Source organism: Clytia hemisphaerica, unplaced genomic scaffold (genome assembly GCF_902728285.1).
Source record: "Clytia hemisphaerica strain Z4C2 unplaced genomic scaffold, Clytia hemisphaerica genome assembly, whole genome shotgun sequence".
NCBI lineage: Eukaryota > Metazoa > Cnidaria > Hydrozoa > Leptothecata > Clytiidae > Clytia > Clytia hemisphaerica.
The window spans coordinates 222,703-239,095 of record NW_027104191.1 but is presented as its reverse complement, the minus strand read 5'-3'; the positions used below and the strand labels follow the sequence as shown (position 1 = coordinate 239,095).

The 16,393-nt window shown below is 36.0% G+C and overlaps 1 protein-coding gene across 2 annotated transcripts in view; it reads right to left on the bottom strand.

Moving 5' to 3' along the window:
* LOC136815048 (methanethiol oxidase-like) overlaps positions 1 to 15,358 on the bottom strand; it is a 137,258-nt gene extending 121,900 nt beyond the window's left edge. Inside the window, exons 1-10 of one of the 2 annotated variants that reach the window (XM_067071485.1) lie at positions 15,206 to 15,255; positions 10,766 to 10,926; positions 9,512 to 9,585; positions 7,024 to 7,138; positions 6,394 to 6,556; positions 6,041 to 6,181; positions 5,366 to 5,547; positions 3,342 to 3,542; positions 2,002 to 2,207; positions 673 to 883 (exon numbers count right to left, since the gene is read on the bottom strand). In XM_067071485.1, coding sequence (XP_066927586.1) covers positions 721 to 883; positions 2,002 to 2,207; positions 3,342 to 3,542; positions 5,366 to 5,547; positions 6,041 to 6,181; positions 6,394 to 6,556; positions 7,024 to 7,138; positions 9,512 to 9,585; positions 10,766 to 10,926; positions 15,206 to 15,233 — 1,434 coding nt within the window. In that variant the 5' untranslated portion in view covers positions 15,234 to 15,255 and the 3' untranslated portion in view covers positions 673 to 720. Of the gene's footprint in view, positions 1 to 599; positions 884 to 2,001; positions 2,208 to 3,341; positions 3,543 to 5,365; positions 5,548 to 6,040; positions 6,182 to 6,393; positions 6,557 to 7,023; positions 7,139 to 9,511; positions 9,586 to 10,765; positions 10,927 to 15,205 lie in introns of those variants that run through there. The other variant, XM_067071486.1, reaches the window with a different exon arrangement.
* Between the last annotated feature and the right edge of the window lie 1,035 nt (positions 15,359 to 16,393).

Genomic DNA, 16,393 nt, shown 5'->3' with positions numbered 1-16,393 from the left:
GGTGAGACATGCCCTTTAATGCTTTAATTAAGAGTTTGTAATAAGCCTATTATTCAGCTAATTTCGAAATAATCAATTTTTTTAAAATTTCCTTATGTTTTGTCAAAAAGAAATCAGCTTGTTCAGAAACGTAGCAACGTATTTTCGGCCTGGGAGACAATATAATCTGTCATATAAAAGTATATCTCTCCGAAGGTTCTCTTGATAATTTTTTCGCCAAGATTGCTTTGGTCTAAAAAGGGTCAAATAATTGAAAATTGGTCAACAAATATCACAAAAACTACAAATAACTTTTAAAAAGTTTGATGGATTTCTATTTCTCCAATAAAATTCATTCGTTTATAATATATGCTTATTTAAAAAAAAGATTGGATGATATATAAATTCACAGAAGAAATGAAAAACTAACAAAATTATTTACGATCGAAAGACAACAAAACATTAACTGAAAAATTACATTCGTTACTTAAAGTCCTGGGGGGGGGTACTTAGGCAAAAATGGGTGCTCAAATACGGGGGTATTGCTAAAATTAAAATCAGATTGGGAATTCATTATAGCCAAGATTTCGTCAATTTTAGCTTGAGAGCCCCTTGAGCCTATTTTTCTTGAAATAAAAAAGAAATGGATTCGGAAAAGGACAGATCCTTAAAATCTAATCATGGATTCTAAACCTGCTTTCAGAATAATGAATTTATTAAACCTCGTTTCAAGTTTCAATTTTAAACCCAGATATCAGAAGAGCAGTCACCACCAGGATATCGAACTTCATGAGCAAAGGCCGGTCCTTCAGGCTCAGTACCAAAATCGATGGCGAATTTCTCATTGATTTTCATTCCTCCTTTTTCATTGTCAACATCAACTTGGAGAAGGAATGACCCATGTCTATATTGAGAAGATATATATTAATATTTCAGATCTAGAGCATTAAATTTACTACGGAGAAGTACACCTGGCAGTATAACCAAGAGGTCATGGTTAGATAGATGGAAATGGAGAACGGGAATGTAGCTGAGAAAATTAAATTAGGTAGATGATAGGTTCTGAATTTTATCCATCGGGGTCAATGTTTTGTTGAGTCTATTTTACGATCCTCAGTGGCACGTCCCTGTCGGAAGTCAAGGTCAGCCAATAACCTTTTCTAAACGGGGGTAGAATTATCATCCTTTTTCAATCTTTCTTTTGATATTAAAGCGGTATCTCAAAGAACTACTATCTGTTATTCAAATTACTTTGAATTAAAAAATGATTTTATCCTAAATTCGCATCATTTTGATATTTCGAGAGGCATCAGACCGGAATGAATTTTCACGGTTTCGATTGAAAGGAATCGATAGAAGAATCTTATTTTAGGACTGAAAATGACTTTCTATTTAAATAAAATGAAGGGGCCATGACCCCCCGGTTTCGTGGGCCCAGAAACACGTTATTTTGAAGAGAAAACCTATCTCAGTTTTCGTAAAACATCCCCTTCTCACAGACCCGGTAGAATTTTTCTAACCAATGGGAATAAAATTAACGAACTGAATCTCGATGAGGATTGATATTTCCATATTTTTCATGGCTGGGAATTCAATTATTTTGTTTTCAAGTCAGAAAATTCAGTTGGGATTGAATAAATAGTTTACATCGAGGTTTGGCTAATTTGAATATTTTCAATGGGGACAAAAAATGGAAGAAAATTTTCTTTAGGGGACGATATTTTGGCCAATTTTTCCAGCTGGAAGGGTTCCCCGTGGGTCTGTGAGAAGGGGGGTCATAATCATAGAAGGGCTAGATGTAAAACTTTTGCTGAAAAGTGTGCCGTGGTTATGTAGGAAATCCTACCTAAGTCACGTGACATTACAATGGAATTTTAGCGCTTGACCAATCAGAAGCTTCGTGGGTTTTCGAAAACAATAGCAACAATAACTTTTCCAATATTCAATTTTTTTTGCCTGCGATGGCTCAAAGCCCGACATCTAGCCCTTTGGGCTTTATAAATCTATGATCATAATACTTACTTAGCAAGATCAGGGTAGAATTGTTTGTCCCATGCTGAGAACAGTGATGTCGTAACGTATAAACGTTTTCCGTCTAAACTTAATTGAATCATTTGTGTTGCTCCTTCAACTTTCTTTCCATTCAAAATGGTCGGCTCCGGTTGTTCATATCCTTCTTTCAAGACTTTGACACCACTTCCTTTAGAGATGGAACCACCGATCCAAACCTATACAGAAATTGATAATGATTTGATAATCCAAAATTTATGATATTCATGACGTAATCTTTTATACGGAAGCACCCGAGATAACCCGGAACTAGTGGCAAAATAACAAAAGACTAGTTGCAAATTTTGCCACTTGTTCCGGATTATTTTGTGTGCTTCCGTATAAAAAATTACATCATGAATATCATGAATATTGCTTATCTAGTTTCTGTGACGTCATCGAGACCGAATAAAGACCGAACCATCCAAAATCTACTTTATTTGCCACTAAAATTGCTTCCAGCATCTTAATCTGCGCTAAATATTTTATCTTTTTTTTCCTCTACAATGCTGGCCATAATATTTGAAATAAAAGGAAAATTCCCTCAAAATCTTAAAACCGCAAGTGATTATTAAGTGCCATAAATTAGGGCCGGGAAGTAGAGTTTTAACTCTGAGTTTTAACATCAGACTTAAGACCTTAGGATCTCAGGATCCAAAAGCTCAAAAAAGTTCCATCAAGGCTGAGAATATAGCTTGGAAGCCACTAAAGCCCTCCAAAATTGAAATATCCAGTGAACTAAAGTGGAAATGCGGAAATCGCCATTCTCGCCCGAACTTTAAATTCTGAAAAACGTTAAAACAACCAATAATGTCAATATATTTCGACCATGATTGTAGTTAGCAACCTTCAGAAAACTATGTATGATTCGAAAAGTCAATACTCTTACAGGCACGGATCGAATCTTCCATCTATTTTCTGAAACAGCATTTATAAAAATGTGCGTCATTTGTTCACGAAAACGGGATCCCAGAGCTTATAATTCAGTAGAATCTCCTTTAATTTGAACAAGTTTTCCCGTCCCTTCATGCCTTGTAAGCTTTATGCTATATGATCAAGATTTCCTTAACTCAAACAAGTTTTTGTTCACCTTGCGTGTTCGAGTTATGGAGACTTTAAGGTTTTATTTTGAGATAAGTGTTCCCGTTTCATACCAGACACATATTTCATATCAGAATCCAACGTGAAAAAGGTTGTGAATTAAATTGATGAGTAAGTAAACGATATCACTCTTATTCAAAAACAAAATCTTTAACTTTAGTTTTGAAATGTATATAGAGTTATGAGACAGGGTTGTCTAACTATTAACTTACTTGTCCGACAAGCTTGGGCTTTCGTCGATCAGTGATATCATATTGTCGAACATCTCCATGAAGCCAGTTGCTCAAATACAAGAATCGATCGTCCAATGAGATTAAGATATCAGTGATTAAACCGGGCATTGTGGGTAGTACCCAACCCTCCACATCTAATGGTTCAACTTGAGCAACCTGTTCAGCTTGCCACTCCTCAGCCTGTGTGAAAGGAATAGATAGAATAAATGCATGTTCCAAGCATTGAGTTTCAAGCCTGAAGGGCTAGAGGCGAAACTTTAACCCTTCTCAGGCAAGAGAAATTGAAGGCACTTATTTCCAATCCAAAACGCGCATAGAACGCACCGTAATCATGACGAGGGATTATATCTAGCTTTTCTTTTGTTTTTAAGGACTACATTTTTTGAAATCTTGCGATAAATTTTAGTTTCAATCTGGTGTTTGTGTAAAAACTACGGGCGGGCGTTCTGGATGGGAAATAAGTGGTTTCATTTCCCATCCAGGAGTCTCCCCTCTAGCCCTTCGGGCTTGAAACTCAGTGGTTCCAAGGGTCCTTATCGTATATTAACCTTGAAGTTTCCATTGCCAAGATTTCGCTACTCCCCATTTAGGAAAATAACCACCTATCAAACAACACTCAACTTTTGTCTACCTCTAGAGAAAATCGTCAATCTTCCTTTCCTTGCCCACATTCTTCAAGGAGTTTTTTCGACTAGTAGTTCGCATAGTTAGCTAACAGAGAATGTTTATCATGCCATAATAGTTTTGATGGGTGAAGTGGTATTGTCGTAGTCAAAATTGCCTTCCGTAAGTAGGCCCTAGTTCGACCTCCCATACTATGGTTCACTTGGCAAGTGGACGTGCCTTTACCTGGGTCGAGCTATATCATGTGAGGGGAATTGGGTACCATAACTCTGATACAAGCGAGTGGATAGTAAACTGAACATTGTGATGTGTCTAATTACTTAGATATGTATCATCTTTTTTTAATAGGGAAATTTAATTTGTGGTCCTAAATTAATATAACGAGTCTATTAGTTTACTGTAATTACAAGTTTTTTTTCGGATATGACATTCATTATTTTAGCGGAAAAGCGGAGGAAGTGGTTAAAAATCTACTCATTTGAAAAGCATTTGAAAAGCAATTAAAAATTCTCTAACGATCCCTAAAAACTTTCGAGACCAACGAAATCTATTTGTTGTTTTACAGGCAATCAATTCAAAATGGAGTTTCACTAAAAACAAATTTAGGTAAACCTCAACCCGGGGGAGGGGGTACAAGGTTTACGGGATGACGGGTTTTTACCGCCCGACTTTTAGCGGTCGGGCTCTTATAGGGATCAAAACGGATCCCTAGAGGGACTTAAATGAAGAAAAACCCGAATTTTTGTTTGATTTTGTGACCCTTATTGTGACTATGTTATGGAAAATTAGGCTTTTGAGGGTCACAATTATGGAATTTTAGCTGTTTTTACAACCCTTAGGGGAGACTGGAATTGAATTATGTGATTTTTACGACCCTTAGTGGGATTTTGAAGATCCAAAAAGGGGACCTTTAGGGCAGGTACATACCCAAACCCTCTTTTTGCCTCCTTTTGAAATAGAAAATTAACAGACAGTAAAAGGGTATACAGATGTTTCAGAAACTTGGAAAATATATTGAAATTCGGACAAACTTCTGTGTTTTTTTTTACAGATTTTAGGGTTGGATCAGAACGACAGATTTATATTAAGTCCCAAGGGCTAGATAGAGTGCTTTGGCTGAAAAGTAGTAGGTAGGTAGGAAATCCTATCTAGGTCACGTGACATTACAATGGAATTTCAGTACTTGACCAATCAGGAGCTTCGCGGGTTTTCGAAAGCAAAAGCAACAATATTCTTTGCGATACTTACTTTTTTTGCTTAGAAAAGCTGAAAGCACCCCATCTAGCTAGCTCTTTGGGCTTTACAGAAATCTGTGAATCAGACTTGTAAAGTAAATAACAGCTTATGAGAGAAAATATAACAACGACATAGTTGCTCACTTCATCTTTGTAGATTCTGAATAAGGTGCTACTCAATGCACATCCAACGTAACCTTCGCTTTCATCAGGATGATGTAAGAATCTCAATTCCAATGGAATCAAACCATTTGGACCAAGATCAATTTTCTTCACGTATTCTTTTTCATTCCATTTCCAAATGTGTAAATTGTTTCCGTACATTCCTTTGAGAAAAAACGGAAATAAAAATAATCAATGTTTTCTACTGTAAGTCTGTTCCAAAAAATTGCACTGTGGAAAAGGTAATAGCGAGTTTATGTATTTGCACTTTTGAGGACGGTAGAGTGACTGAAGCGATTTGGAATAACCCGCAGTTCTGACCCGCAAAATCGAGGACGGTAAAAGTGCTGATTTACCGTCGTCCTCAGCTGGTCAGGATCTAGCCAAATTAGAACCTTACCGTCTCCGTCGCTGAAAAACACACATACATAAACTCGGTAATGTTAAACAGATGATTTTATAACCTTTTAAAATTTTTCAAAAGATTCCGAAATGAAGATAAAGTCTAAGGTAAGGTTGCGTATGAAAATTTGAATCAGAAAAGTGTTATTCCAACGCTAGGACGCTTTACTAGTTCAGCAACACATCTGATCAGCTGGGTAGCGATCCCCAATATTAAATAATTTGCTATAAGATTTTTTAGGTTTCTTAACAAACCTTGTTCAACATGGGCAGGGTTAAATCCAGTCAAGAAAGCTTTAGGTGATCCCCACTCTGAACTGACCATCACGTTATGTCGTGGTTGATACCAGAAATCATAACCCATTGGTGCTGCTTGACCTTCTTTCTCCCATGTTCCTGTAAGAGAAAAAATGACTTTTAAATTTCCAAGGTAAAAGATAAAAGTTAGACGTATCTTTCGGTAGCGTACAGGTGCCGCGGCAGCCCCCCCCCACTGCCTTGGCCTGATCACATTTTTTTCAAATTTACTATTCAAGCTAAATTTTGTGTCTGCAAGTAGCCTTTCTATTCAGAAAACCTTGATATTGCTTTCATATGCAGATACTAACCAGTAACTTTCAATGTTTTCCCATCAACCAATGCGAAACCACCTTTGCCATCACCATCCACATTTCCCATACCACTGATCATTATGTTCCCATTACCAAGACAGTGAGCTGTATGGAGGTTTTGTATTTTCGCTGATTCCAACATCTCATCGTTGTTGATGACCTGGTAGAGTAGCACAAAGGTGTAAAAATCCAGTCAATACACGTTTTCTTCATAAGAGCATCCAAGATTTTTGAAGCCTTCGGATGTTCTTAACTTTGAGTTCCAAGCCTAAAAACTTTCTTAACATGTTCTTACTTTCCCATTCTTTATGACCATTTTGCCCATTTTCCTAAGAAATTGGCTTTTTCGAGTCCGGCAAGCCTTAAAATGTTCTTAACTTGTTCTTAACATTTTTGCCATCGAACCCTTATGTTCTTATATAGTTTGTTCTTATAAAAAAAGCGTGTAAAATGAGTTGGCCCACTATGCGACGAAGAAAATTATTAGGGGGCCGGGGCTAAGAATGAAGATGAAAAATGAAGAAGAACAAAATGGACTTTCTATCCTTTTGTGCTATAAACTTCATTTTCAGAATGTAGGTAGTTAAAAGCTTCCTTAATAGACTTTCATCCCTAATTTTCACTTACATGTTTCAGTGTTGGTTTCCTTGGGTCAGTTGCTACGTCAAAGAAAAAGACACTGGCTGATGTGATTGACGGTAAAACCAACAAATTTCGCTGTCTGTTTGGATCACCATGGCAACTGATAAGATAAACAACACCGACAATTAGGTAATTATTTATTTTATTAAACGATGCGATCGATCTTGCATCGATTCTATAATTTATGCTCAAACAGATTATCTAGAAAGATTAGTAACAGCACTATGATACACGTTTTTTATAAGAACGCATTCTAAATCTTTGGAGCCTTCAGAATTCTTAATTCTAGAGTTTTAATCCTATAATTTTTAAAAATGTTCTAATCCTCGCCATTTGCGAGTATTGTTTTGCAATTAACTGATAAATTGGATGTTTAAGAGTCGGCAAATTTTCTTTATCTATTATTATAATATTATTATCTTGTTCTTAACCCTTTAAGTGCCAATATCGTATATATCAGACATGGGCTATGTAGGACGGCGAATTCCTCCGTCATTTTTGCTCTAACGCGTAGAAATTGGATTAGCCTTCATGGTCAAGCAAAAAAAAAATCAAAGTGAGTCTTTCCAGCGAGATTTTAACCCTATTCGAACTAGGGGGGGGCTCTTTCTGTTCGGAGGTCAAACTATTGGTAATAGCTCCTGAAATAATAGAGCTTTTGCCTTGAAATTTTCTGTAAATTCCTAACTTTTATTCAGCTTCAAAATAAAAAAAATTTGACACCTAAAGATTTTCACACCTTGAGCATGATGACATTTCTGACAGTAAGGTGTCACAAAAATTGACGCTTTTCCAATACAAATTTATTTTTAATATCAAATATATCGTTCAAACCATAATTTATTGAATATTTAGGATAAAATAAGCATTTTAAACTCAGGCAACTTTTTTCTAAAGCTTTTGTTAGAATACAATAGTTATTTATAAGAACAAAGGAAATTTCCGGTTTTTGCTTACTTTGGGCATGATGAGTGACGTCATCAAAAAAATTTTTTTGTCAAAAGTTACCTTACGTGACAAGGATCTTGTGTGCCAAATTTCATCCAAAAAGACCCACTAGATCAAAAGTTAAGGGGTGGTACAGGAAAAGCCCCCCCTAGTTCTGAACCGCCCCTAAAAGCCTAGGTTGAATAGGGTTAAGCCAAAAAGTCAAAAAATGCAAAGATTTTGTCAAAAATTCACTTTTTTAAGATTTTGACCGTTTTTTGACCATTTTTGGTCAACGAGTGATCCAAGAGCCTCCAAATTTAGCCCTGCTGTACTTGAATATGTCCTCCAGCAAATTAATTTGAAGTTTTACCACTGGGCACTTTTCTATCATTCATTCAGGCCTGCCTGCTTTAATTCCTCTAACACATGGTCATCCCAAAATAACTCCCAAAGACTCCAAAATGATAAGTACTAGTAAGTAAGTAAATATGTCTGCGACCGATACCTGAAGGTAGAGGGGGATGTCATTCTTTCTCATTGGATTTCTCCACTTACCCTTGATCCGTTTCTTAATTGCTGAGCATATCAAGCAGAGAGGCATCAAGTACCATTTTGAGAATCTTTGGTTTGAACCAGCTGAGGGTTGAATCCACAACCTTGTGAACCATAGCTGGATCCTCTATCACTGCACTACGGTCGCTAAAAATGATACTTTGATGCCTCTATACATAAATACTCAGCGACCTCTCAGTTTCTCTCTGGATTACCTCACTCACATTTGCTTCTTCTCTTAAATTGGAGAGAAGACTGGAGTAACCCAGGGAGCAACAGTTGCACTCTCCCCTATCACTACAATTAAGGACAAAAATGTTGAGACAGACAGGACAGAGGCAAATTAGTAGCCCCCCTTCTAAGAAATCTCCCCCTTCCCCCAATGACAATATTCAATGAACGATGAGACAGCCGTACAAAATGAACATTGCTCTTGGTGGGGAGAGGAGGACCTTTATCCAATGTTTTATCAGTAATTTCAAGTGATTTTCTCCGAGGGGTAGATCACTTGAAAAAAGGTGTAGGATACTTTTTGACTTTTTTAATTTTCATTTGACTTTTTGACTTTTTTTTGACTTTTTTCAAACTTTCATTTTGACTTTTTCCCGACAAAAACGCCCACCACCTTCGGGCGCCCAACATTTTCCGCCCAAATCTGTCCAAAAACGCCAACCACCCATAAATTTTGCTACACCCATCCGCCCATTCAAGAAACTTTTTGACTTTTTCAAGACTTTTTTTTACTTTTATCTGACTTTTTGACTTTTTTCTAAGAATTTTTGACTTTATTTTTGACTTTGACTTTTTCTTTGACTTTTTTGACTTTTTTTTGACTTTTTGTAGAGGTTTACGATAATTTTTCGAGTGATTTACCCCTCGATTTTCTCAAACATATGTCTTTGATTTTAGGTAGATAGTTATCGAAAGAGGTGCCTTCAGGTCGCAATCTTTCTCACATGAGTTTTGGCTTCACTCAAACATTATAAGATACCTGCTGCAAGCATTCCATCCACTGTGATGTATCTCGTCCCCATTTCCCGCTTCGATGTATGTTCGATGAATTACCTTTAAAGAAGATTATAGAAAAAGTGATAAAAAGACTAAGATCTCTTTATTCATCACCAAGAATATCTCCTGGTCTATTTCCGGGATCGTTTTTTTGTTTTCACCAGCAACACTGTGTTTTTAGTTGTCCTGCTGTATAAAAAGAGGGGCAACTCCTATGAACAAAGTAACTACTGCAAGCTGTTTTTCACCTACGTAGAGTTTTGATCTTTTTCCCGTTGTAAAGTTGTGATAAGAATGATTTCCCCTGGAATGAGAAGCTTCAAATGTATCGATAACATAAAGATGGAATATTGGGCTTTTCCAGAAAAAAACCGTATACCCCCTGTTGAGGAGGTCCATCATTTTGTGGCTGGAAATGCTGCAACCCCCTGGAATTCCAGGCAATTTCAGGCTTAAACCCCTCTGGAATCATGAATTTTAGTAGGATTTAAAAGGCTACCCCCATGGAATTCCAGTTATTTTTGACAGATTTTTGTATCTCCCTATTGAATTCCGCCACATATCAAATCTTACCCCCTTGGAACGGAAATGGACCTCCTCAACAGGGGGTATACGGTTTTTTTCTTGAAAAGCCCATTCAAATAAGTGCAGAAAGTCCCATTTTATGGAGACCGTAGAGCCGACAAGCTACCTACGTCTAAAGCTAATCCGAATACTGAAAGATTGTATGTTAAGTAACTAATCTTCTGTAAAGAAGCTTTTTGGTATAAGCTTGTATGTTCGTAATATATTTTTGTTTAAGTTGGCGCCCTTGCAATTCATGACCGATCTTAATTCTCTCTATAACGTCAAATGACCTGGTTATTGCGATTTGCCTACCTTATTAACCTTGGTTAAGTAAACCCAGATCCTTTCACGGCCTATATCTAGCGTACCCTAAGGGAACTAACTTTGGCGAATTTGGGAAATTTTGCTAAAATTTAAAGACTTATTTTTAAATATACATTTTGAATAAAAAATAAACTTGCATTGAAAATTGACAATTGTCAGAAATGTCATTATGCTCAAGGTGTGAAAAATTTTAGGTGTCCAAAATTATTTATTCTGAAGCTAAATAAATGTTAGGCATTTTTAGAAAACTTCATGTCAAAAGCTTTATTATTTCTGGAGCTATTAACATTAGTTTCCCCAGCGGACAAACTTCCCCTTAGTACATAAGGTTGATTAAGGAACTTACCGTTGCATAATCCTTGGATTCAGGGTCGGCATCTACGGTACACAAGTAGTTCCTTTTAGTAGCATCTGATGGAATGCATGGGAAATATAACAATTTTTCTCTAGGTCCTTTGGTAGCTTCAAGTGGTGTAGCATAACCGGGTCCGCACTTGCCACATGATGCTATAAATATAAGAAATTGAGATGAGAAAAGGAAGAGTCGGTACTTATATCTGAGAGATTTTCTTCCTAAATTTACGAGGAATTGATATCCTTTCTAAGAGTTGATAAGTTTCTCCCTTAGTGTTATAGGGTGATTGATACAGTCGAGTCTTCATAGCTCGAAATTTCACAGGGGAACACAAACTTGTTCGAGTCAAGGAAATTTCGAGGTATGGAGTAAGGTTTATGAGGCAGAGGCCATAAAACTTATTCGAGTTAAGGAGACACTGGTTCGATTTAAAGAGACTACACTGTTGTTGTTATATTCACGGAGGATCACAGAAATTCAAATGCTTTACTAAAATAGGCTGCTAAATCCTTTACTTACTAGAATTGTGTTTCTCTGTGATATAGATTAAAAGATAATATCAGAAGCTAGCTTTGAAAATAAGGTCAAATTCAATTTGGTGAATGCTTTAAGTTATTGCTTATCGCTGTAAAGGAATTTAATGTCTGATTTTATCCCAGTAATCTTGTTATATACTTGCATCAAATAAGATTTTTGTTAAATAAATGGAAAGATCTGTATTTAAATCACTATACAAGGCATGAGTGTCTACGAGGTTCGTGTGCAAAAGGAAGAGATTACACTCTTTTACAAGAACCCATAAATTTTTGTTGAGGCTGAGCTGTTGCTATTTTTCGGAAATTTAAGCGTCAGCTAGTTCTTATACTTTATATGACATATTTTAGACACCCCTGTCTCACAGCCCCGGTGGAAATTCTTTCCTCAGTTGGGATAAAAATTCCTATTGAAATTCCAATGGGGATGGAAATTCTATTCTTCCAAGGTTAAAAAAGTCCAGTGGGGTAGTTTTGGAGTACAATTTTTAAACATTGAATTTCGAGTGGGAATGAAATCAATATCGGTTTCCTAGTGGAGCTGAAATTCCAGGGTAGTTTCCAAACGGGGAATAAATTTTTACCAGATTTTCCAGTGGGGCTGGGGTTCTAGCGGGTCTGTGACACAGGGATGTGTTTAACCAATTTGGGTCCCTTAAATTACCAAAAAGTCTGCTATACCAGGCTCAGCTTTATTCTTAAAGTTTTTTTTGACGTTTTTGAGCCTTGTTGGTTGTTTTTTTAAATTTGTTCTTATCAAAAAAATAAGTAACTGTATCATGTTCATCAGAGAGTCATCTGACCTAGAGTGGTTTCAAATGTTATTATAAAGAAAGCGGGACAATTTTTAAATGTCCTGTTTCACTCATCTGAATGTATCCCCTAATTTACTTTTTCGGGCATACTTTTTCTACATAGGACGAAAATTATTTTGAACTTAATTAAATTGACTGTCAAAAACCACCTTATTTATATCGCAAGTTTTATCCCCCGGGAAATGTATCGTTCATAGATAATTCCAGAAGCAATCTTATCCTTAAAAAAAAACTGGATGCAGATTCGAAACATGCAAAGCTCTCTGTTTTTACTCTAAAAATAACTTTGGATGAATGCCAAGCTATTAAGAGGGATGTGGCAATATTTGAAATGAGGCGTAATTCGATTCCTTGCGAGCTTAACAAGTTTTTTTTTGTTGGTGCTAATAAAAACATATGTATTGGTTAGCGGTATATGTCTTTCAAGTTCCGTGTTTCCACCCAGACTCATTTTTTTGCATACCGAGTGTGAGCTAACCTGATAACAGATGTGTTCTTAACGCGACACGCTGAAGCTCTAAAGATCGCTAAAAACTAACATCTGAGGAAAATGGTCCTGTCTTTTAAGTCAACTTTTTGTCGCTTGCCGAAAACTTCAAAACTAAAAATCAGCTAAAATGGCGCTCCATGTAAAGTGTGTTTTATAGATTAAAAGATTCATAGGAATTAATATTCTATCCCACAATGCATTGCGACTGGAATGTCCATAATATGCGATATCATTTTTCATGATTAAAAAAAAAACTTTCAAAATCAGACCCTTGCAGTGCAGCCCTTGAGCAGTGAAAAGATTCCCTTACAGTGGATTTTACCTAACTTTATTTGTAGTTTGATTTCACATCTTATTATGCTAAAGCCACCTGAAATGAGCCTCAGGTGTCGACACAATGTACAAAACAAATCATAACTATAAAGAAATATAAAATTTGGTTGTGTGCATGTTGTGTAACTTGACGGTACTAAACTACAAAATTTATTTACGAAGACTGGATGTAAATTATGTTTTTCTGACCTTGCCAAATTTTGGCTTTCACTGAATAGCAGTCAGTTTTTACGTACCTCATTGGCCTTGCAGACAACTGACAAATGGTTTCTGTAATTTGACCAAGTCTACCAAAATACAGTTCCTGTTGAAATGTTATAAAAATGAACTACGTTTTACCAAGATTTTGATGCAAATTGTGTTTTTCTGGAGTTTGCGCTTTGTGACTTAAAGTTTGTAGCTTGTTAGTTTAAAGTGTTATTGGAGTTTTATCAAGTAAAACAAAAGTACAGTTTTCTATGTATATTTGATGGATATCTTTATTTTGGTTCTGACTTTTTGGCAATTTTCTTATTTATTTCTACTAGATAACACTTTGAATATCTGACATATGGATATTGTCTCCATACTTTGATCTTCCGTGGGGGGGGGGGCTGGAGGAGCTCTCAGGCTTGTTTTGAATAATTTTAAATCAAGTTATCGAGTGTTTCACATTTTGTACATTATTCAACATTTTTAGTCTACTCTGTTTCTGTACATCTCTTACATCTGTTAACCCACTTATTAAAGCTACTTAGCTAAGCTCTATTGGCTGACCTTCCAGCCTCAGCTGGTTTATATTTTCATTCAAATCGGTTTTCTTTGATTTACTATCATTGGAAGCAAAAAAATCCGAAATGTAAATTTATAAGAACAGAAGTGAGAATGTTATCCTGATTGAAATAAACATTTTATGCAAAAAGTTCTTGTTCAAACGCGATACAAAAATAATTTTCTCGTAGTAAGGTTACAATAGTTCTATGATTTCATATCGATGTATTTTTGGGCGAACATATTGCTAATTTTGAGAGTTTCAGCACATCTTCCTTGAAAATTTCTTCATTAGAAATCTTTACGTCTAAAAGGGAGGGGGCTTTCAAATTCTGATGGATGATTAGTTTAAAGGTTACCTAATCGTAATATAGATTTTTTTTTAAATCCATCGATGATTTTATGAGAGGGGGCCCTTAAAAATATAGGATTTTGTGCTTGTTCCGGCAAGCTTTTTCTCATTTTGATCAACAAAGCTATTATCTCACAATAGAGCTGTTAAAAATCCAACACCTTTTTATTCAGTTTTTTATGAACTTAAATATTCCCATGAGTGCACACAAAATTAATCACTTTTTCCCATTGCAACCAAGGAGCCGTTTGCTTCCGATGATTAGGTACAATGAAATAAAAGTCATTTATTCTCCATCTATTTCTTATTACCTCCATTACTGTTTAGACTTGCGATTCAGCAGTCCCAACACACCCTTACACTGAATCCAGCTAAAAGAAGACCCTTACAGTACATTTCGAGGATCTCCAAAAACCTACCCTTGAGGGCGGCACATGCCATGGTTCGGACTATATGAGTGTCCCCCACCCCGATCCACAAACGAGACTTGTTAGTGATGTAATTTATAAAATGCCTTCCTTCAACCACCCTATCTACCCTTTTGCTGTAATCAGCACCACAGTAATCAAATAATTGTGATCGGAAGCCGTCTCAATCAAAAACTACAAGCTGGCACACATTTTTTTTTATAAGCATTTTTTTCGCTATCTCGTAGAGAAAAAGAAAACTGTTTAGATAATCTAACCATGGCAAACGATAGCCCTGATTGACCTAATAAGCATAAATACACGTTTTTTTGTAGAAATAAAGTTCAACATATCTGGAAAAATAGTCAGCGAACCTTTTCAAAAATGCTTTGATACACCACCTTCTCACAAACCCGGTAGAATTTTTCCAGCAAGTGGGGATAGAAATAACGCACAGAAACTCGATGGGTTTGATATTCCCGTATTTTCTATGGCTGGGGATTTCAATTTTTTCGTTTTCAAGTCAGAAAATTCAGTGGGGATGGGAAAAATAGAATGATATTTTGCAGTGAGGATTGGTTTATTTGATTATTTTCAGTGGCGGCAAAAATTGGAGGATAATTTTCCACCGGGACGATATTTTACCCTCGATTTTACCAGTGGGAAGGGTTCCCAGTGGGTCTGTTAGAAGGTAGTGTTTTGATAAATAAATAATTCAATAAGTTAATATACAAAGACTTCTCTTACATACCTGTAGATGTTTCATTATTGGGTGCCATTTTGGAATCCAAAAAAATGACCACAAATTTCTCAAGCAAATAAAAAACAAGTGAAAAATGTGCTCCTCTCTTCTGCAGCCTTACCTTGCTGAAAGCCTATATTTTTACAAATGATTGAAGGAGCTACTTAAAACAGATACGAGATGTACAATTAGTCAAAATGGATAATAGAAAACTTGTTGTGGCATGAAATTACAATACATTGTTTTTTCTATAAACAATATACAACAGGTCAGGTTTTTTTATAAGAATCAAAACTTCCTTAGTACCAACCCTTAGGTTCCTCTGAGGTTTTTACTGTTCTAAATAAAAGAGAGTAATTGTTCTGAAGACGTCTTTCCTGATTGTTCTTGTAATAGGAAAATGTGAAAAATAATTATTCACGGAATTGTCTTTCTTCCTCAAATGAAATCGACGCTAATCGGCTAATCTACATAATTAAAAAAAGTACTTAATGTACTCATCAAAATATAACTATTTCGTCTCTTTCTATCAAAATGTATATAGGAACAATGGGTATCGGCCTTATAACACACCTTTTCGACCGTAGTTATCTAATATTCTGATGGCGTATTGGCGGCCGCTCACGCTAAAGCTCTAAAGGTATCTAAACCATCGGAAAGGTTTAGTAGTGGCCCTTTGATGTGCCGACAAAAGTCGGGTTCAATGGCTATATCTTCGCTTGCTTAAGAATTTTGTTCGTCCCGACTGAATTTAGCATGAAAATGCCTGCTGCACCGACCGTCAAAAACTAATTTTATTTATATAGTTTTGGCGCTTCAATGACAAAGCAAATTTCGGATTCAAGAAGGGCAAGTACAGTGAAGAACTTTTGTTAGATTTTGGTTGTTTTTTGGTTTGTTTGGTGGACCTTTTTACAATATATAGGTAGTTTGTATCTTATTTAACGATTAACTTCACTTTTTGTGTACCAGCACAACAGCCCGATTTTCTAATTTTACAGAGCACATTGAAAATTCACTTTTGAGGTCCTGAAAACTATGAAGGTTAGTGTAATATTTATCGAGTATGTCTAGGTAAGTAGGAAAAAGCAAGAAATTCATGTTTTATGTTGTATTTTCATGTAAATGAAGCTAAATTAGGGATTGTTTATGTTTGTTTACATGAGCAAGCTAGCACATGATTCCAAACCATATTCG